Source organism: Poecilia mexicana, unplaced genomic scaffold (assembly GCF_051168715.1).
Source record: "Poecilia mexicana isolate PSO_F unplaced genomic scaffold, ASM5116871v1 scaffold_23, whole genome shotgun sequence".
In the NCBI taxonomy this organism is placed as follows: Eukaryota; Metazoa; Chordata; class Actinopteri; order Cyprinodontiformes; family Poeciliidae; genus Poecilia; species Poecilia mexicana.
In genome coordinates, this window is record NW_028263392.1 from 12,488,280 (window position 1) to 12,511,607 (window position 23,328).

General features: G+C 37.1%; 3 protein-coding genes across 3 annotated transcripts; 2 read left to right on the plus strand and 1 right to left on the minus strand.

Annotated features, from left to right (window-relative positions):
- Positions 1–938: 938 nt before the first annotated feature.
- On the plus strand, positions 939–8,307 carry fgf6b (fibroblast growth factor 6b). Its single transcript, XM_088003396.1, has 3 exons — positions 939–1,557; positions 1,943–2,046; positions 6,693–8,307. Exons 1-3 carry the CDS (start codon positions 1,215–1,217, stop codon positions 6,867–6,869), a joined length of 624 nt encoding a protein of 207 aa, XP_087859522.1. The 5' UTR covers positions 939–1,214; the 3' UTR covers positions 6,870–8,307.
- A 4,052-nt stretch (positions 8,308–12,359) lies between these two features.
- On the plus strand, positions 12,360–16,579 carry fgf23 (fibroblast growth factor 23). The gene is made up of 3 exons (XM_015000789.2): positions 12,360–12,627; positions 12,718–12,821; positions 14,760–16,579. The coding sequence occupies exons 1-3, from the start codon at positions 12,405–12,407 to the stop codon at positions 15,213–15,215; spliced, it is 783 nt and encodes a 260-aa protein (XP_014856275.2). The 5' UTR covers positions 12,360–12,404; the 3' UTR covers positions 15,216–16,579.
- Positions 16,580–17,979: 1,400 nt separating this feature from the next.
- tigarb (TP53 induced glycolysis regulatory phosphatase b) lies at positions 17,980–23,041 on the minus strand. The gene is made up of 6 exons (XM_015000790.2): positions 22,925–23,041; positions 22,687–22,724; positions 21,684–21,805; positions 20,290–20,367; positions 20,088–20,198; positions 17,980–18,809 (listed from the first exon to the last, which is right to left on the minus strand). The coding sequence occupies exons 1-6, from the start codon at positions 22,954–22,956 to the stop codon at positions 18,450–18,452; spliced, it is 741 nt and encodes a 246-aa protein (XP_014856276.1). The 5' UTR covers positions 22,957–23,041; the 3' UTR covers positions 17,980–18,449.
- Positions 23,042–23,328: the final 287 nt, after the last annotated feature.

Below are 23,328 nucleotides of genomic sequence, written 5' to 3' on the forward strand. Positions count from 1 at the left end.
ATTATTGTGTTAAAACAAGATCATTTAAGCTGGTAAAATATCGTTTTTTTTTACACTTTTGTTTAAAATGATCATCATGTAACAATATAAGACAGATAATCTGTGAAAAAACTCTAACTCCTCTGTCTTCTCCCAATGCTCCCAGTATTAACTGCAAAAAAATACACTACTCTGTCAGAAACAACCAATCAGAGTCAGGAGGAGGGTCTTAGCGCTGTCAATCACCCTCATGCTCACACCTCCCACTTGCTCTCAGCTGGTTCACCACAAGATAGCCTGTCACTAACGCTAAGGCTAGTTAGCATAGCCACCTTCCACCATTAGCACATTTCCACAGAGTACATGAGGATGATTGTCAACGCTAAGACCCTCCTCCTGGCTCTTATTGGTTGTTTTTGACATTTTTGCAGACAGTAGTATCTCAGGGAGGAGGTGGAATAGCTAGATTTTTTCCAGATTATCTCTCATATTATACTGTGACATGATGACAGTTTTAATAAATATGAAAAAAAAACATATAACTATTTTTGTAAAAGTTACAAAATAATTATATTAAATAATTATTTTTGTTTTATTAAATTAAATCATTTGAAAACTGCTGTTTGTTTTTACCTTCTTAATTTTGCTGGATATCAATTTGCTGATTTTAACCATGAAACTGTAGAAATATGTGGGCAAACATTATATTTGCACAGTCATTGACTAGCATGAGGTTTTATTTTGAAAAGCACCGGAGGACGCTCTGGTTGTAAGTCCTTCTGACTTGCCTGAGGCTGGTGTGAAGGTGCAGCCCCCCCATCATTCCAATCAGACTTGCTGGTGCTGCTGAGGTCCAGGAGCTCTCTCCTCCTCCCACCTCCTACTCGTAATGGGGGAGCTGCATGCAGCGGTGAAGTCACAGTGATGTCATTTGAGGATGTGAGAGAGTAGGGGGCAAGGTGAGCTGATCTTGCAGTGAGTGGTGCCCCCCCTCCACGGCCAGCGTTGCCTGTACAAAGGCGCGGAGCGGCGAAAGATGGTCATCGCCACCGGCACCAATCCAAGCTCCGACGCGTTCTGTTCTCCACTCGCTCAGATCTCGGGCCATGGGGCCCTGATCTACTCTGACCCACAAACTCTGAACCTTCATCGCCAACATGCCAAAGGACAGAAGATAAGAAGAGTTGCTTTTTTAGGGCAGGTAACTTTAACCAGGTGCCCCAAAGGTAAACTGGATGGCCATTGCGCAAAGGTGTCACTACAGCATGCGCAGCGGGGCCGAGACGCACTGGACGCTGCCAGCAGTTATTGTTCTGTGGACTTCTCTGTGGGCAATCGCTTCCTCTTTCCCGACCCCGAACAGGACTAACGCTACTTTGTTAGAAAGGAAGTGGGAGACGCTTTTCTCCCGCTCCTATCTGGGTGTAAACGGGGGCAGATCGCAGCTGAACTGGCAGAGCGACTACTTGCAGGGCATCAAAAGAGTGCGGCGGCTGTACTGCAACGTGGGCATTGGGTTTCACCTGCAGGTGCTCCCGGATGGCAGGATAAGCGGTGTGCACAGTGAAAACCCATACAGTGAGTTGCATCCTGCAAAATGCATCCGAAAGCGAGTGTAGCTGTGTGAAAGTTAGAGCCGGGTTTTTCCTTGCATGATATTTTGGTTGAAAGTTTCCGAAAGCAAAAACAACAGCACCGTGCAGCTCGAAAACATGACACGAATGCATGACGCTGACTTATTTTTACCCCGCTGCAGGACACTCATGTTGCTCTCAGCACGCTGTAAACCACCCACAATGTCTAACATGCAAAAAGCTGATTACGGCACTCAATACCGAGCATCATCCGAGTCGCAGTGCACCTGCAAGGTTACACCCATCACTGCTGCATAGGCCACTTCAACTTGTCCCGAAGCGCAGCGTCGCACTGACCCTGCCTCATTCTAACATTGTGTCTCATTCAGGTCTGATAGAGATCTCCACGGTGGACCGAGGGGTGATCAGCCTGTTCGGGGTGAGGAGTCAGCTGTTTGTCGCAATGAACAGCAGAGGAAGGTTGTACGGAACGGTACGTAACAGTGCGCAACTCAGTCCCACATCCTGCTGAGTGTGAGCGGAGTTCACACAGAGCTGCTGCTGCTGCATCCGCTGCTTTATTCTGTCATTAATACATCCTGATGACGGGAGAGGAAAGGGAATCAATGAGATGTGCAATCTCTGCTGCAAATGTCACAGTCTGGGGTATTTATAAAGCTTAATCCTTCTGTTATTTTGATTCCTGGAGTGCAGTTTTACCACTCAATAGTGTCAGAATCCTCAAATGTTCCCCAAAAACGTCTTTGTGTCTGTATTATTAATCACATTTATAACTATTTTATTCAATATTTAGCACAATGATGTTTTTCATTTAGAAATGCATTTTATTTATTTTTTACTGTCCATCAGAAGAACCTACACAGAAAAAAACAATGATTGTACAAGAAATTGATTTATTTAAAAATGTTTTTTTTAAGTAGAGACGTGTGGGGAGTTGTAACATTTTTATTTTATATGCTGATTATGCTTATTAAAGTAAACAGAATAAGTTTCAAACAGAAAAAAATGCTTTCAACTATGTTTTTAGATTTTTTTTTCTTACTTTTTAATGGATCAATCTGCCATAAGAAGGAGGTTAAATTAAAGTGTGCAACACTAATTAAGACAGAATATTTGTTGAAATGTAATTTAACCCATATTAAATGTTTACAAAATAGTTGCAAATGTTTATTCAGGAACTAAAAGTTCTTAATAAATAACAAAAATACTTGAAATGATGTGGATTTTAAGCCTTAAATTAATATGAAAAAGTTTATTTCATTCATTTACAGTTAAATATGAACAAGTTGAATGTTGATGTAAACAAAATGAGTATTTAAAAAATAAATATAGTATATCCTTTCTCTCAAAAGTGAATTCATAACCAACTAACATCAATCAATAATCCATATAAATGCAGTTTTAAACACAAAGCAGACAATACGTATTTATAGAAATAATAATAAAGAAAAGTATATTTTATCTTTGTAATGATGCAGCACTCTGAATCAATATACCTCCGTATCTTTATAGAATATATTTTATTGCTTCCTTAAAAGTAAAAATTGATCTGCTCTCTGGTTTCTTTAAACAGAAATGTAACGTTACACTTGTTTAGTTTTGACTTTAGGTTTAAAAAAAAATCTCTCATCTCTAAAAAGTTAATCAAATTTAGTCAAACTCTTGCAAAACTCATCATTTGTCATTTATTTCCAATAATTTGTAATATTTTTGTTTCATAGATGTTATTTTCAATATTTTTTTAAAATAATTTGAAAAAATTGGGGCGCTTGTCTTATCCATAACATTCTTTAAAACGCATCAGTTTCGACTTTATGTCAAAGTTTGATGACGATATCAAACATTACTCATGAAATCTACATATTTACTATTATTTGGATCATAAATCACAGTTAATTAATATATTTATGACTAATAAAGTTAGTCAAGGTCAAATGTAAGGCCACAATAAAAAACAAGATGGATACATTGTTATTTTATTGTCATTGCAATTGTAAGAAACGTATTGGCATAAAACTTTCTTTTATGCTAATTTATGATTTTATTTTGAAAAAATTAAAAATTAATCTTTATGCATAAAGACTAGTAAAACAATAACAAAAATATGTTAAAATTAAATTTTGAGGAAGATTCTGACATTTCTGCATTGGTTGCTTGTTAAAGCTCAATATAAAACTGAGATAATTGAAGGTTTTGGAAAATATTTCTGCAGTTTCTCTTAAAAAGGTCGACAGTTTAAAAGCCACTACCTGTCATATATGGCCTTAGAACCGTAGAAAAGCAGATATTAGAGCAATTTTATCAGATAGATCAACATAAATGTGAAGTAAAAGAAACCATTCTTCTGGGTTTCAACCTTTTTACAAATACTAATCTGAAAAGTGTGGTGCACACTTGCATTAGCTGCAGGTCTTTTTGGTGCATGTCTCTACCAGCTTTCTAGATGTGTAAAATGTCAGACAAAACATTAATTTTCAAGTCTGATCAAAGATTCTTACTTGGATTAAAGTCGGCCTTTGACTGGGCCATTCTAACACCTGACTATGCTTTGATCGTAAACCATTGGATTGTAGCTGGTTTAATGTTTAGGGCTGTTTCCCTCCTCTCTAGACCTCCAGTGTTTAGCATCACACACTATAATGCTGCCATCACCGTGCTTCACTGAGGGGATGGTTTGTTCACGGCGTTGAGCCCCCTTAGTTCGCCTAACTGCAAAAACACAAAATCTTACCATTTGTTTGGTCTAGTTTCTAGTGCAAACACTTGAAAACTAACCAAGCAAGATAAAGGAGTTTGTTTTAAATAAATAATTAATTAATATTGATGAAAAAGTTCTAATTTCACTGAGATTATTTCACTTAAAACATGGGAAAATGTCTTTGCAATTATTTACTCAAAACAAGCTCCTTTATTTTGCTGAAAAGTTATTTGTAAGTTAGTCTTCCACAATGCGTTGGCTGAAATGTAGCTGTAATACTTTCTGATTTTTGATGCTATCTGCTGGGTTTCTTATTCTTCATGATGCTGATTGTGCACTGGATTCATTCTGAGATTAATTTCCACGCAGATGGAGTCTGTTTACTTATTTCACCCTTTCAAAGAGCAAAAGTAACCTTTGGTTTCTTTTAGGGGTATCGCAGTAAAAGGGGGTGAATACAAATGCACGCCATACTTTTCAGATTATCATTCGTAAAAAAAAATTATGTTGTACTTTGTGTTTGTTTGTGGCATGAAATCCTAATGAAATGAATTGATTTAGTGACCGCAACATGGAAAATGTGAATAAGTTTAAGATCAAACTCATTTTTATTTGGGGTCAAAGGGCGAGATGCGGCAAAATATATTGATAATACTCCAAATTAAACTGCTAAAATATGAATAAATTGGTGTCTTTGCATTCGATGACAACTTCATTCAGTTAAATAATACCAAACTTTTTTATACTGATGTAATTTGGAATAATGCAGATTAAAAACTGATTTGATTTGATAGACAAAACAATATTTAGGAACTATTTATGAATCTCCCTAGTATCTAGAGGGTCACATAAAGCTTATGGTGGCCCAAATTTGGCCCCTGAACCACGAGTTTGACAATAATAATAATTTCTGCAAGGCATTGTTTGCAAATTTGATACTTTCCTCTCAGAAACATCATAAAAATACACATTTATCTCCACTGCTAATGATTAATAACAGTAAATGCTCAGTTACACCTCAGTATTTTCCTCACTACTTGTGACTCAGGAGTTAAACTTTTCTCCGTTTCCAGTCTAATAAAGAACCGGAGTCAGAGCGCTGAATGGGAAAGTCGCAGAGCAATCTGCAGTTCAGCACCAAAATGGCCGAACTATATATAGAACATTGTAAAAGCTGCTATTTATTATCACTTTTAATAGATTATACCTCATTAAACCAAGTGACCCCACATAATGCTGTAAAATATCAATGTGGACATGTTACTTTGTGTTTGAACACTTCAGATGGAAAGAATTACTGGATCTTATTGCTAACAGTATTTAGCAACAAAACAAACACTGACTTCGCTTCCACTTCTGAGACAAATCAAATCCAACATCAGTGCTTTTCCAAACTAATTTTGTCTTTTTCCTCTCTGATTGGCCTTTCAGTCCATGTTGGTACAAATAAAGTAACTCTGTAATCAGCGTCATCCTTACAAGGTTTTTAGCTTCTGTTTTAAATAAGTTAATTTCTGACACATTCTCAGTGTTTAAACTCACATCTTGTTGCTTGAGGATCCGGATTTTGCTGATTTCTTATGGTTTTTCTACCATTCAACAGAAAAATGACCAAAAAAATTGTACTCAAGTAAGAGCAGAACTACTTCAACATATTTTTAATCAAGTAAAAGTAAAAAGTAGCTGCCAAGAAGTTACTCAGTTACTCATCAAAACATTTAATAATTTAAAAGTACATCATCAAACGGACCGAAATATAAAGTTGTCTGGAAATTTTGGCAGCTTTAAGACCAAAATGAAAATATTTTCCAAAGCAATTCCTTTGAAGAAGAAAAAACAAAAACGTATTTTGGTCAAAATAATTTTGTTCTTCATTCAGTGAAGTAAGAGAAGCAATACATGATGATAAAATTACTCTAGTACACTGCAAAAACAAAATGTTTACCAACTATTTTTGGTCTAGTGTCTTGGTACACTTGAAATAAGACAAAAGTAACTTGCAAGTAACTTTTCAGCAAAATATATGAATTTGTTTTAAGTCAATTATTTAATATTGATTAAAAGGTACTGGTTCTACTAGCAGATTATTTCACTTATAACAATCCCATCAATATTGAGGATTTATTTACTAAAACAGGCTCCTGTACGTTGCTGAACAGTTACTTACAAGTTAGTTTTGTCTTTCTTTAAGCATATAAGACTAGAAAAAATACTTGGTAAGACTTTTTTGTCAGTGTCAAGGTAGTAAAAATACTCCTAAAAGTACATCTTTTCCAAAACGTTACTCAAGTAAACGTAAAGAGCTACTACCAAATCTGGATTTGATGCAGCCAATTTTGAAAAAACGTTGCGTCTTTTCAGTCAGAAAAGACGCAACATCTGGTTCGTGATGTTTACTGACGTAAATGTTTCTTATCCAGAGCCTCTTCAAGGACGAGTGCAAGTTCAAGGAGACGCTGCTGCCGAACAACTACAACGCCTACGAGTCTTTTGTTTACAAGGGCTTCTACATCGGCCTGAGCAAGCACGGCCGGGTAAAGCGAGGCAACAAGGCGACCACCGCCATGACTGTCACACATTTCCTCCCGCGACTATGAAAGAAGCTGACATTTTCAGAGAAATTTGCACATGTGGATGTTCCTCCAGGTAACAAATATGTAGAAATGGAAAGTCACGACAGACGCGCCCATGAACTGCGAAGGAAAACACAAATATTTATTCTGTTATACATATTTATGTGTATATTTGGATAGCCGTGTTTGTAAATGTATGCCAAACTGTGCTGCTTATTGTTTTTCTGGACAGGGCAAGTCGAAGCCCGTCCCTGTCCCACTTTACCTTGGTGCTTGCTGAAACTCAACTACACGCCACTTACTTTTCTGAGATGGAGGATGAGCTTAAATGCTGTGCTTTTAAAGAGTGAAATGAATACTTTTTATTACCTCAACGAACCACTTCACTAGATGAAGGACTGCATGGACTTCTGCTCAAATATCCGCTGAGTTTATCTTTTTACTCAAACCTTTAAATGCTTGACGGTTCACTGCTTGGTTACTGTTGTCCTGCAGTGGAGGGGAGAGAGAAATTTAAATGCACTACTTCGTTCCTGCACGATTTAAAGGTGCCTTGGTGTTCCCACTTGCTGGCCCCCTTTAAACCTCTGTGTAAGAGACACCCGGGCGAGTCAGAAATAGGGCTGACGCTCCGGAGAGAGGGCCTCAGAAAAGGGGGAACGAGGGAGGAGGGGGTCGGCTATCTCTGGTTTATTTTCTTTTCTGTAATTAGATCGATTAAGTAATAAACAATCTGTGGTTGAGACCGGAGAACGGTCGGCCATGGAGGCTGGCGCAAGGCCAGGTGTTTTACTGTGTAGCTAAGAAAACAGGGTGGAAATCCGTATGTGCCACAGCATGGGGGAACGGTTCGGGTCGGACCTGGCTTGCTTCTGCACAATTATCGACTGAGCGGACGAAGCAAATAGCAAATAGCAGTAGAGTGTGCTGCTGTTTTTTTTTTTTGGAAATGTGAAGCTTTTAGCTGCTAAAGGAAATGGAAAACAATGTAAATAGCTGCAAGTTTAAAAGAAGACGTTTTTGTAGCACAAAAAATACAAAAGGCTGCACAAGAAACCAGCAATGATGCTACTTAAAACACTCGGTTTGTCTTTGGTTTTGTGCTTTTGGGGATTTCTTTGCAGCCTTTCTGTCTTTTTCAGACCTAAATGCAATTTTGGCGCTCAGCACCTACATTAAGGCTTAACTATTTCTCTACAGAGGAGGAGGGGCTTTAGGTATAAATAGCACCAGTTTGTTCACAAAGCAGAAGGTGGAGGCCGTTTTGCAGACTCACGAATCGGATATTCTCGTTCAGTATTCCAAAGATGTTTTTCTCGCCTCGGTCTCTGAATTCCCCAGACTCCACCGGAGTGGATCTACTTGTAGTTCCTGCAGCTGTTAACTGCTTCATTCCTGTGCGACAGGAAGCAGGAATATTTAAACCCAGGAAAGACGTGTGCATGCTGTCTTTGTTTGTCAAACCGCCCCCAACCCCTGCAGGAATGCGGGTCTGCCAGGATGACAGGGGCGCTTCCCCACATACCTGAACTCTTGACAGGCTGCACTGTCCACCTCTGCCTGTTTGCTGCCCCCAACCTTCACCCGCTGCAGGGAGGAACCTTTCAGATTCCAGTTTTAACCTGTCAGCTTCCTCCTCTCATTTCAGCCTTTTTTAGTTCAAGGTCAGAGTCACTGAGCAGCCTGTGGTCAGGGTGGCCTGTTGTCCACAACAGGAATTTAAATCATCGTTTTAAAAGTGCTCATATCCCTTCATGTGTCGGCTAAAACTACAAGCTGTATGTGAGATATCAATGCAAATGAGAATAACTGTGAAGTGGAAGGAAAAAGATTCATGTTTGTTGTTGAATTTGGTTGTGAGTTCTGACGAAGAGCCGTGTTTTGTAGGTTTGTAGTTGTGCTATACGCCTTACCATTTCCAGTGACGTATTGAACAGAGCAATATGTTATGTTCACACCTTGACATATTATTTTAGGTGACTCATTATGCTTCCTTAGACAGATTAGGGTCAGTTTAACATGTTCATTACATTTAAATAGTTCTTATTGAGATTTTAATCTGCCTATTTTAAGCTTCTTTTGTCACTTTAAACTCAATATTTAAACTCGCACGTGAAAATGGCTGCTAACAGATGCACAATTATACAACCGCACATTTTTGAAAAGCATTAGCAGAGCCTCCTGCGCAACTGACAGGAATGCAGCAAGAGGTTTCTGGATGGTAAGTCAACAACAAAATACTTCTGTTTTTCAGCAGCCATTGTATAGTGCATGCAGCAGTAAAATCAGCTGATCAAACAAGCTGGAGCTCAACTTGGGTTGCTAGGTAACGGGCTGGACTTTGCTGCGGTTGCTAGGTAACAAACAGTGCCCATCGGATGGTTAGTTTGGTTTATTTAAAACAGAGACAAGGTGCAAAAAACATTAATAAGCTAATTTCCATCTGTATGAATGTGACTCAACAATTGGGAGGTTTTTGGAATAGCTCGTTTTCCAGACACCAAAAAATTTCCAATAGACAGCTATGTTTTTTTTTTAAGCGCTTGAGCTGTTTTCAAAAGCAGTTGAGACCCAAATGGAAGTACAAAAATACTTAAAAATATGAATTTTACATAACAGATCCCCTTTAAACATTTCCACTACTTCATCCCTGACCTGTCTGTGTTGTTCCTTGGTCTCTTGATGCTGTTTCACCAAGTATTTACTGATAAGATGCTTTCAGAAGGTTATTGGTTGCAATGGATTTTATTTGCGGAGTGAAGGATGAGATGATTTGTAAAAGAATCATCCACCTGCTTCCTTCTACTTCACAATTTTGTGCTACTTTGTGTTGGTCTGTCACATAAAATCCCAGTTAAATGCTGAAACAAACGACAAATTTGAAGGTTCTTGAGTAATTTCACAAAGAACTGGATGAAGTTTTTTTTTTTCCAACGGATTTCATCTGGTAACTGCTAAAAACACATCGTTTTACCATGTTTCCTGCTCTTTCCTGAAAGCGGTGGTGTTTCTTTAGCGAGGACCTTTGCAAAGTTGATGCAGTCTGTGATGATGCAGGTGCTGAGCTCACCTCTGCTGCTGCAAACCCCCCGTCTGTCCTGACCTCAGGCTGACACGCCGTTTGGATTCACGTCTCCTCGCACGTAAAACCGCTTCAGCGAAGAAGGACGAAGAAGCTTTCCTAAAAGAAACAAAGATACGAATTTGTAGATGAGGCTGCATGCTAGTTCCTTTGGAGACTCCTGGGAATTTGATTTAGGCTAAGAAAGTAAAAGTTAAACTTGCACATCAAGAAGTCTGATGTCTCGAGTAGCACTTTAAGGCGGACATCTTGATCAGTAAACAACAGCAAATAAACGTGTTTGATACTTAAGACTCAGCGTTCAGCTTTGACCCAAATCTTATTAAAAGGAAAAAAAAAAGAATTTCTTGCTATTTATTTTTCTTTCCACATCTTATTTTCAGTTTAATTTAAGTGACGGTTGGGAAAATGTCGTTTTATGTTTGAATGTACAGCAGCAGCCTGAGTTTTGAGGCGCATGCTTCATCTGTTCTCGATTCCTCTGTTCTCATATACCTCACCTCCTGCCTTAGTTTTGGTTTGCTGATCACTGTAAAACAAGAAGAAACAAACTGTAGTGATTTGTTTCTGTGGGCAGACATTGCTAATTATTTTTGTTCCTTTTATTTTTGTACGTATGTGCTGTGCACAGCAATCTACTGTATTCCTGAGACAAGAGATAATAAAAGTTTTTTTTTTTATGTGTGGCTGATGCTTGTAGAAAAAAAACAATTAAAACCACTAAATTTGACTTTGTTTAGGACATTTGAGTTCGTCAACAAACTACATCCATGACGCTCATGGCAAAGCTCTGCGTTATTTATAGTTTTAGTCTAAAATTAGACAAGAAGATGAACTTACTCTGGAGTTTATATCTGGCACACAGCATTAAATAATTATGCTACCTCGCCTGCAGCAGACTAGTTAATGCTGACATCTTCTGGTTTGTCTTAGAGGCGGTGCTTTGTTGGGAAAAATCTAAGAGTTGCTTAGTAAGCAGCCGCTGCACACGTTTCTCAAAAAATATAACCAGCATAAAAAGACAATACAAGCTGTTTGAGTTATTTATTTTCCAGGAAATGAGACAGAATCTGGAAACGCAAGTGATTTTCATTCTCCCATTCTTTCTAGAACTAGGAAACACAGTGCTGCTCAGAAGTTTACATACAGCATTCAAAAACAATCGTTACAGAACGAGGGTCACAAAAAAGTCAAAGTCCTGAGCAACCTGCTTTGCTGTTCCATCAAGAAACTTCTGAACTGATAAAACATTTATGCTTTATCTGCAAATTTTCAACATAATGGGGATTTTGGGGCTTTAAAAATGCAATTCTAAACAGTAATGAACAATTTTTTATTTTTGTTTGGGATAATTTAACTCTCGATTGTGTAAGTTTAAACAATTCATCCCCGATAATCTCCCTCAGAAGAAAGAAAATTAGTTTGAATGTTTAAAACTGTTCAGGAAACACCAAAGGACACACTGCTATCCACAGAGTAAATCTGGACAAGCCAAATACTTTCTGGAGAAAAGTTTTATGGTTCAATAAAAGTTTGCAAAAGTAAAGATGAGGTTTTCCAGCCTAAGGACACAAAAACTGCCCAGCATAATGGTGAAAAATGTACAAATTATACATAAAAGCGGCACGAATCCAAAGAACTCAATCACTTCACTGCCCAGAAGAGTACAAAATATCACCAAGAAATAAAACATCCACAGTGAAATCAAACTTGTGCTCCCAAGTCTTATTTTCAATTTAATTTTTATTTATATTTTGCACAATTTTATTTAGGTTGGTAGAAGTAACCAAGTTAAAAGTGGAAAAGATTTAAATTTCTACAGAAAAACAGAAGCTCAATTCCTCGAGAGCAGGCATTTTTTTTCTAAGAAAACATAATTATAGCCAGTTTACTGTTTCCTGTTTCTGCATTCTTTCAATAAGATCCAGCGTTTTAGCCTCTTTTGTAGGATTAATCCTGAGTAAGGGAATGTCTCCATCTGCTGGTGAAACAGTGGAAATGTGGAGACGTGCAGGTGCGAGAAGTAAGAAATAGGACCGACAGTCTAGTGCGTTTATAATATTTGAGCAAAAGTTGCCAAGAATGTAATTTGAAGGATTCATTTTAATCTAAAATCACACACACAAAAAACCCCTGTAATTTTATTTGAAACTGTTTAAGGTCAATATTGAGTATTTGTTATAATTGCACAATCTTATAAAGTGACTCTAAATGACAACCTGAACCGGAGGATTATTAATAAACAGTTTAAAGTGGAGGAGGAAAGACGTGTAACCAAAAATACGAGTCGTGTTTGACCAACAGCTCTGGGATAAACACACCGAGGTGGAAGTGGCCCTTCCGTTTGCAGCAGCCCGCACATCTTTGGGGGCGACTGTTTTGTTTTTTTTTCCTAGCAGGAGTGGCGCTCGGAGGGGTTTAAAAAGGTGCAGTCCCCAAACTTGGGCGCAACAGAGCTCCCAGTGGAAACCAGCAGGATGAACGTCAGCAATCGACCGGGGATGAGGGCGCTCCTCCTCGCCGTCCTGCAGGGTCTCCTCATCGGGGAAGCCTCCCCGAACCCGTCCCCGCTGGCTGGATCCAACTGGGGAAACCCGAGGAGATACGTCCACCTGCAGACCTCCACGGACCTCAACACCTTCTACCTGGAGATCAGGCCGGACGGCGCGGTGCGCAGAGCCACGTCCAGGACGTCATACAGTAAGCTCTGCTTCACATGAATCTGAGCCTTTAAGGCTGAAAATATATCGGTATTTGACAATTAAAGTCGATGTTTTTTTTCACCTGCAGGTGTAATTCTACTGAAAGCTGAAACACGGGAGCGCCTGGCCATCTTCGGAGTCAAAAGCAACCGCTACCTGTGTATGGATTCAGAGGGCAACTCCTACACCTCGGTAAGCATCCAGTCATTTAAATCACTACTAAACCTCCGAAAAATACATTTTTCAGTAAATTTCGCTTTTAAATGTTTGTTTTTGCGGAATTTATCTACCATGACGCACTTCTTATCGTCGCGTTTTATCTTAATTGATTCGTTTTTTAAATACATTTTTACTTTAATTGTTCCTTCACAATATAATTTGTCGCAATTAATGTCATTCGAAAGTTGTTTAAACCGTTGTGTTGTGCGCGTTTGGCACAACTTTACGCACAACTTGTAACGCCGTCTTCTACTCTGGTACACAAACGTAGTTTCAGCAGGACATTTCTCACTAAGGACTATCATCATTTTAACTGTAAATTGCGCAAAGAACAACAAAACATTGTTTAAAGATTATTGCAATTCGAAGATACTGTTTTTGCCAAGTTTCAAGCCAATTATTGTTTTACTTTTCTGCGTTTCGGAAAATAATTTAAGTGCTTTAATGTAACTTAAACACTCCTTTACTTGTACGTTTTTTATAACTGTTATTAAACAAATGAAGTTGAACTAATTTGAATTAATTTGTGGATTTCCAGAAATATCTGAGAAAACATCAAGAACTTTTCATTGACTGATTTGACTATTTTTTTCCTACTTTTTTCTTTCAAACTCGTTGTGCTGTAACGAAACGTTTATTACAGGGGGGAAAATAGCTCATATAAAACTGCTTCATTTCAGTTTTTATCAGATTTTGGAAAAATAATTTTAAGTTTCTAAGGTACTGGGGTCACTTGAAAACTCACAAATCAATTACAACTCCTTATCAAATTCCTTCAAGTTCAACAAAACAGTAAATTTAAATAATGTATTTTTATTTTACAACCGGTTTAAGCCTCTATCATGCGTTTTTGTTTCTATTTAACATGAACTAGAACTTAATTAGTTTAATTAGGTTCAATTAAAAAAATATTGGAAATTTAATTTAATTGTGTTTTAGCTGTTCAGCCTCACATGTATTAGTCAAATTGAACAGCTGTTTCATGGAGACACTTTTTTCAATTGCAAAGACATTTTAAAATCTTTTAAATGTTTAAAATTACTTAACAAAACATGTTAAATTTAAAAAAATTTCACTGAAAAAATAGTTGATTCAACTTAAATAACTGCTTTGATTATTGAAAAAGTCTATCACAGTTAATTTATTACATTTATTTTAGTTTGACAACTTAATAAACTTAAGAAAGTAGCTCGTAGAAAATAATTTAAATGACTAATCTTCATAACTTCAAAATTCATGTGTATGTAAGCATGAATTACTCTGAAATTTGTACAACTTCCTCAACTAATACAGTCAACATCATAGATTTTGAATTTACTGTTTGATACATTTACGAACTTATCAGTTCGTGTTTTTCATTTATATATGTGTGTATATATATATATATATATATATATATATATATATATATATATATACACACATATATAAATGAAAAACACTTTTAGTGACAAAAATGTAGCTCTATTCAAAGATTATTTGCAATATAGACTGATAAAGGAAACACTTTGAACTGAATCCATATTTAGTAGCGGGCTGGACGATATGGCTGATACCGACTGATATAAATAATTATTGATTAGTTTTGTTGTTTTAAATATTTGAAATTCTACCAAACTGGTGGCGTGACCTTTCCTGTTTTATCTCCACGCCTTTTTTTTTTTTTTTTTTTTAATTTTAAGCAGTTAGGAAGCATAGTGACTAAACCTTAAAGTGCAACAACACAAGTCACTCAAAAGGGTGTTGCTCGGCAACAAGAGTCAGTGAGTTGTTGCTAGGTAACCAAAGAACAAATGCGCCAACCTAGCTTAGCTGGCCGTTAGAAGTTACGCAGCTGAAGTTTTTCCTCTAACACTGTTATCAAAATGAACCAAAGTGGTGATTAATGTCAAAAACTTCTTCGTTTTGCAGTCTGTTTGTCTCAGGGAGGAATGTTTGTTCAACCACAAGCTTCTGGAGAACAACCGTGACATATACTACTCCACCCGGAACAGCATCCTGTTCAACCTGGAGGGCTCCCGGCAGGTGTACGTAGCGGGCCAGAATGTGCCGCAGACCGCCCTCTTCCTGCCAAAGAAGAACACGGTGCCGCTGGAGCGCCTCCTGCTAAACAGGGGGAAGAGGAACCAAGTGGTGGATCCCTCAGACCCACACAACGCCCTCATCTTGCAGACCGAGGACGGCTCGGACTCCAGGGCCGTGCGAGAGGACGACGGAGAGCTGGAGGTGGAAGTGGAGACTGAGGTTGGGGACGACGGGGTGAACGCCTCCAGGGAGAGGCCGCAGCAGGCTCCGTCCAACCACGACCCCTGGAACGTGCAGTCTTCCAGACAGGCTAGCCCCCGGATCACCGGCACCTTGGGATGAGCTTACTCATAAAGCTGCAGTATGGAACTTTGATTAAAAATACATATTTTTACATATTTGTTGAAACTGTTACTATGTTCTGACAGGATGAGATAAAAAAAATCTGGCTCCTCTGTCTTCTCCCAGAGCTAACTAGAAACAACCGATCAGAGCCAGGAGGCGGGTCTTAGCGCTGCGAATCACTCCTCTGCATGAATGCTAATGCTATGTATCATTAATGACACAAATGACTGCTGATAAATCGTTTTCCTGTAACAGTAAGATGTTTCTCCTACATTAGCACATTTAGCAGAGTACATGAGCTTGATTGACAGCACTAAGACCCTCCTCCTGGCTATGATTGGTTGTTTTTGGTTGCATTTCTTCAGACGGCCATAGTAACCCGGGAAAAAGGTGGAGGAGATTGATCTTTTCATAGATTATCTGCCTCATAACAAACTGTCATGACGTGGAGAGAGTTTCAACAAATATGTAAAAACCCTTTTTTAATTATAAAAGTTACATTCTGCTACTTTAAAGTCTTTAGATTAGGCCAAACTGCTGGTGAATGATTTAGAAAAGCAGTGTTTACACGCTGAAGGTGGAGCATTTCACTTGAGTTGCAATCACTTTTGCACAATTTCTATTATATTTAAATAATCTGTAACATTTACCAAGATCAGATCTTTAGATTTAGTCTTTTTTTAAATAGTAGTTTAGATACTTAGTTAAATTCCCAAAACGTAATTATATACCATGTATTTGATTTTTTTTTCTCCAAAAATAACAAAGCTCAGTAGAAAGAATATTTTCAAACGTAAATGTGTACTTTGGGGGTTTTCACTAACAAACCTACAAAGACCGAAGCCTGACTTATCCTACCTCTGGAGGACCAAAGGGCCCATCTGCTGGTGTGAAGCCAGCCAGGCATTGCTTAAAATCTAAATGTACATATAAATATACGTAGAAGTAGCTACTAGTACAGTTGGGGTTTTATTTTTACTGCTTTTACATACCAGATTCTTTGTTACTTGATAAACCTTAACAGCAGATTATTATTTAATGTCGATTTTAACTGCATTTGTCCACCATCCAATACATGACTTGAAAAGAAGGTGACTACAGGGTAAAAACTTTAACAAAGTCAAAATTTTGAGCTCAAATTTGACCTCTTGTGTGATAAATAATTTCACACAACACTATTTATTTATTTAAACCCATTCCTTTATTGTTATTTATGGTATTTATAAGGACGCTTTACAGTTATGATGTACATACAAACTAATAATAAATAAATAAAATGTTTACTTTTGAATGTATGAGCTGGAGTTGTTGTTGATGGAGATGTGCTTGAATTTGGTGCAAAATAAAGAGAAAAGGAAGCATTTTCAGGGTCTGTCTGCTAACTCAAGCGCTCTCCAGGTTTCCACTCACATATCATAACAATGTAACACATAAATCACATTAAATACTTTTTGACACCTGAATGAGATTTCCACGTTAAAAGAAAACTTTGATTGCAGAGTCCCGGTTATACTGGAGTTAATAAAAATGTAAACCGTTGACTAATCTTATATCTTAGGTTCACTTATTGTTTTATTTGGATTGTTTTGTTAAATAGTGAAAAGGCTTTTAAGATTAACATTCAACAACCTTCACAATTATTGGTAAAAATATGTAAAATGGCTTAAAATAAATTGTTTTATTGCAGCAGCACAAATTTTTACACAATTTTTTTTTTTATGTACAATTGTACTGGTGGGTATAAATATTAAGAAATAATCAGAGTTAGCAATTCCCCCATTCATCTTTTTTTCTCTCTCTTAAAATTCTAATTTTAATCACAAACTTCAGGCTTTTTTTTTTCTAGAATTATACTGTTTAAAATCAGAATTCTGACTTTTTCCTCAAAATTCAGGTTTTTTCTGAGACCTGACTGTTTCCTGATGTTGTGATCGATGCTCCACAAAAAGCCATTGCTATTAGTTGTGTTTCCTTTTTCTTCGTGTTGCTACGATCTTGTGGCAATATTATCGACTCCAATTGCAGAATAAACTTTAAAATTGATCTTTTGTGCATGCAGGTCGATTTGGGGTTTAACTGGTAATATGAACGACCAGGCAACCAAAAAAAAAAAAAAAAAGGATTTCAGCACAAAAAGTTGGAATAAAAAGTGAGAATATTTCTTTCAGTGGCCCTAACCCTCTTCTGTAGGCATTTCAAAGCGTAAACAGGAGAATTTAGAAGGAAACCTGTGATATCTGATGCAACCTCTGAATCCGATCAACATCCTGACAAAACTAAAATAAGAATCAAACTGAAGAAAAGACTGTTTACTCCGTTTGTTCCTGTCTGAAACCATGTTCTACAGAACGTTATTTAAATGGCATGTTCTCTTGTTTTCTGAAGTACAAAAATTTTATTAAAAATTCTGTTAAATTCATAATCAATTAATTACTATTATTGATGACATATCCTAAAAACTGATGATTTAAAAGAAGGTTAAATAGAAATAAAAAAGAAGGACTCAGTCATCTTTAACAGGAATTGCTAAAGATACAAACATATCTAAAAATTGTGACTTTAGGGAAAATAATTAACTTCTTTGTGTTTTTTTCCCCCCTTTCTCCTAATGCACAAAAATTGAAGGTTTAATTTTCACTTCCTCCCAGTTAGGATTATGCTGCTGCAGTAAAAGATTTATTTATTTTAAGGCTTTCTGTACATTTTTAACAGGAGTGTCAACATCTCCGTTCATTAATAACCTAAATCTGTTAAAGAGGTATTTCTTAATTTTTTTGTGCGATTATGGCTGAACGGAACTGAAAGTTGTGAGTTTGAGTTTAACTTGGTGGTTTTGTTTTCAAGACGAGGTTTCAATCATTTAGCTTATAAAACATTTTGAAATTTAACAAAGGTAATAATTTAACACCCCACAGCAAACGAACAGGCACATATATGACAAATAAAGTGTAGCACAGTGTCTCTACAATCTTTTACCCAGGATATTTTACCATGATTCAGGTCTTCAGTTTGTTGCGCATGTAGAATGAAGAACATCTGAACTCAAAGATAAAATAAATAGATTCTACTTTGGTATTAAATTATAAAAGTTTATAAATGCAGTGCTTTTCCCTACAGATGCAACTTTTAAAATATTTCCCATCATCGGTAATCAATAAAACACGCCCATTATCGAGAAAACACAGTTTGATTTCGTTTAAGGAAGTTCCAATCTTCTCCGTTTCTTCTCTGCTACTCAGGAGGCGTCAGGTTTTCCAGATGCTCCTTCCTGTTGGTGAAGAGGCAGCGGGCGGCAGAGAGCAGCGGACCCGACTCGCTCCGGCTCAGAGTGACAACGAAGCGGCTGACGCCCGTGTTGGGACACGGCAACAGCAGCTGCGACATCTTCACACCCGCAGGCAGGACGCACCTCAAGTCCTCCAGCAGGTGCCTGGCGGCCACCCGGATGTAGGCGCCATGGCTCACCACCAAGACGTGGGCCGACGCCCCCTGGTGGCCGTCGTTGGCGGAGGCGACGTCTGCGGGCGTCTCCTGATCGTCCAGCATTTGTTTAAAAAGAACTTGGAGGAAATTTTTGAACCTCTGCTTCACCTGGAATCAAGCGACAGGGAAGCTAAAAGTTGAACATGACTGGCGAGAAGAAAACTCAGCAGTCTTTGTTTTTATTCTCTTTATTAGGGATTTTACATGCAGAGAAAAGCAAAATAAATAAATAAATAAAAATCCAAACATGGAAAGAGTGACTCAATCTTACAAAGTTTTTTTTTGGTCCACTTTCTTGTTCAAATAAATCAATTTTGTCTCAAATGCACTAACTTATAAGTAACTTTTCAGTAAAAATAAAGAGCTTGTTTTAAATCAATAATTCCTTAATGTTGATTAAATAATTTGCCATTAGAACAAGACATTTTCCCCAAATTATAACTTATGCCATAACTTTTCATCAATACCTTATTTCTTGCTGAAAAGTGACTTGTAAGTTAGTTTTGTCTTATTTCAAGTGAAGATATTTGAACTAGAAACTAGATCAGAAATACTTTTTGTGTTTTTCCAGTGCTGAACCACTCAAGTCACCTAAAGGTTTTCCCATTTGAGAAGTTACAATTTCATTTTATCTGAGAAACCAACACAAAGTAGTGGATAATTATGAAGTAGAATGCAAATGATGCATGGTTTCAAGTATTTCTGACAAATTAAAATTTAAAAGTGTGGAAAAAAAATCCTCTGTCTTCTTATTTAATACTTTTGCTGCCTTTCCATGTGTGTCTCTACCAGCTTTGCACAGATCCACACTGAGATTTTAACCTGTTCTTACAAAACAACATCTATCTTTCCACAGATTCTGAATTAGGTTTAAATCTAGACTTTGACTGGGCCATTCTTACACATAAATATCTTGATATCTACCTTTCTGGCTCTTGAACATTTTAGTTAAAGGAAATTTCTCCAGTAACCTCCATCTTGACATACATTTTAAACTGCAGTTTAATAGGTTTTTAATAGGTTTTATGGGTTTCTGAGCAACTAAAGCAATGTGGATAATCAGTAAAAGAGCATAAAATTGACCTCAATGAAGGAAACCGAAGTTTGGATGTATTTAGTTGATGGAAGGGATGTTGACGCAACAATTGTATCAACATATTTTAAGTATAAAAGCTCCAAAAAGATTTTTATAAGAACAGAAAGGAATAAACACAAATAATCAATGCTTTAAATTTATATTTCAACATGGAATAATTAAATTTCTCAGTATTGTTTTATTCTTAAAAAGCGATTTTGAAAGAATGGCCAAGTTATTTTATTGCAATACCTAACGGTGGCCACTGCGTGTCGCTGTTTTTCAGTAAATTGACTCAAATTCTGACTCACCTGATCTAAAGTTTCTCCTCCTGGCGGCGTGAAATCACGGCAGGACTGACCAGCTGCTTTCGCCATGTTCCTCAGATACTCTTTGTGACGGCCTTCAGCCACGCCAAAACCCTGGACCAGAACAACTCAGCTCAGAACTGAACCCAAGACAAAAAACTAATTAAACACATCCAGTTTTTATTTTAAATTGAGCGGATCTTACCCGTTCTCTGAGTAAGGGCTCCAAAATCATTTCCATACCAGAACGGTGAGTGTTGTTCCTCAAAATTATTTCCGCTGTCTAGAAAAAAGACAAACAACCTGGAAATGAATGACTCAAAAGATATAATCCTGGACTGGACAATATTAAGCAGGAGTGAGTCAAACAGCCACAGAAACATGAATATCCAAACAACTATTTCATTTATAAGTCATTCATCCTGTTTTCTGTCTTACTAATGAGACATACATGAGCTTCAACTGATTTTCCATGGATGCTGCCATGAAGATGACAGGAATAGGCAGGAATTGGTAAAAATAACAGAATCATGCCTTATGTTGCTAATCCATGGTTAATCAAATCATCTGTGGAGGAAGAATCTCCTGGTAGGTTGGAGGATTTTTGAGCAAAAACAGTCTGGGTCTTAATGTTCAATTCCAACTTTTTGTGCTGAAATCTATTTTTGTTTGTTTGCATGGTCGTTCATATTACCAGTTAAACCCCAAACTGACCTGCATGCACAGAAGATCGATTTTAAAGTTTATTCTGCAATTGGAGCCGATAATATTGTCACAAGATCATAGCAACACAAAGAAAGCTAAGAAAAAGAAAACACAACCAATAGCAACGGCTTTTTGTGGAGCATCGATCACAACTTCTGTAGAGAAATCTGTAGTCAGAGCCAAGAGAGTCGAGTCTGTCCCACATATGGAAGCGGCACAGATCAGAGTTTTTGGGAGGTGAAAAGTCTCACATTGTCACATTTGACTCATCATTAGGCTCATTAGTCACACATTAAGAACATTTCCTGTTCTTGTTTCTTTCAGAAACATTTCCCAAATGTGACATATGGTCTCCAGAGTTGACCTAGAGGAAAATATTCATTTTTGTGTGTCATATCAGTTTCCGGACTCCTGTAATGCTTCTTCAAGTCTTCAATTTCACGTTGGTAATCCAAACAGAATGCAGCAGCCAGACTTTTCCCCCCCAAATCCAATAAATTCAGCCACATCACTCTGGTTCAATATTCACTACACCCATTATGTTTCTTATGCTTGTTTTAAGATTAATTTTTACTCTACAGGACTTTTGTGAATTTATGTCTGTGAAAATTGCTTTATAAAATAAACTTTACTCACTTATTAGAGTGGTGTGATTGTGATGCATTTCAGTGACACAGACTTCTTTTTTTAAGTTCATAATCTTCATTTCAGCCATTGTTTACGTCCAGATTTACTGTGTTTGGTTATTCTGGTGTAGAATTATGATGCATCTCTCACATTAATGACATGAAAGTCAGATAAAATGCAAATTACCATTCAGACGGCAGATGCTTTGAAAACAAGTAGATACATATGCAAATTAGCTCCACATATTTTAGTGCCATCGAGTCTTACCTGCACAGCTCGCTGCAGGTTACTAACAAACACTTTGCAGAACTTGATGTCTCTAAGGTATTGCCCCACAGCTTCGCACTGCTGCACACCTGTTTCTGACAGAGGCGTGTCCACTCCCTGACCTGAAAGCAGACAATATTCAGCCTGAGGAAAAGCTAGACTTCATTAATGAACAGAAACCCCCGCCCACCAAATTACAAGTTTCAATTCACACTCAATGTCTAAAAGATAAGATAAAAACAGTTCTCTTTTTGCTGATATTTTTAGATTTGTACATGCTGTGTATGCTAAATAAATGGTTTGACCATCATCCCATCTTCACCTGCAACCATTTTAATAGCTGGACAGACTCTTCTCTCAAGTCAAACTAACCTCCAGCTTCTTAGACCCAATTCCCTCCCCCATCACTTTTTTATTCATTTTGTAGATTTTTTTGAATATGAAATTATCAACATTCATAATTGTTTCCATTGACCAAATAATTGCAAAATTTGACATTTTGGAAATAAGTTTGGTTAATGGAAACAGATAATTTTGAAAATAAAAAAGTATCAAAATTGGCTTATTTCTCAATACTGCAATAGAAACACTTTTTTCCGCATTAAAAACCAGGAAGAAGACAACAACAGGAAGTAGTTGGATGATCGTGACGAGGTATATCGCATGAACAAACTTATTCACATGTAATTTTAACTGTGTTTCTTTTTCAATAGAAATACCTCAAATGTATGTCTTTTTTTCCTACATTGACAAAGTTTTGAGCAGATTTGTAATGGAAACGCAAATAGAAACCATAGTCGTCGTATTTAAAAACGGGATGATTTACAGATCCATTGCTGCTTTACCTTTGGATAAAATTATTCCCAAATCGGCTCATTCCTTCACCTTTGTTTGCCCGTAGGTGTACTAAACATGTTAAATAAACCCCATTTTCCTGTAACCTAAACTTAAAAGCCGTTTTTAAATTGAGTTTAATACATAAATCCTCATTAGTATTATTTACCTTGCAGGAGCTTGTCTCTGTTGTACTGCGTCTCCCCACTGTTTGAAAACAAAGTGAATGAATTAAATGGGTCACATTATTCTGAGGCTGTTAGTGACAGAACACAGTCAAACTTCATATTAGTCGACATTATTTCACCAATAAACTCGTAAAATTAACTCCATGTTTATTTGCCACACATATACACTGCAAATTTAAACAACCGGAGCAGAAACGAGCCGTTAAAAGACCAACTTACTGGCGTATGAACGTGAGCGTGAACGTTGCCATTTTCACCGGCTGTTCCCCAGCTACTTCCTGGTTGAGTCATACGTCACAGGACGTAGCGTCTTCTGTCATGACGCATTGCGTGGGAGCTATCTGAAATTAAAATGCGAGTTTTAAACGTTGAGTGACTTTATAAAATAATTTAAACACAATGTGGTTTGAAAGAACGAATAAATAATTAAAATAAATAATAATTGAAATATATATATTTATCTATTATGACGACTTAATGAGTTATATTGACTTTAGTTTTTACTTTGTAAGACAAATTGATGCGTGTACTGATACACCAGGATATAAGGCTAGGTAATTATTTATTCTAATACGCAATATTTTTTAAGGAGAAAAAAATGATTAATACAATATACTTCTGCA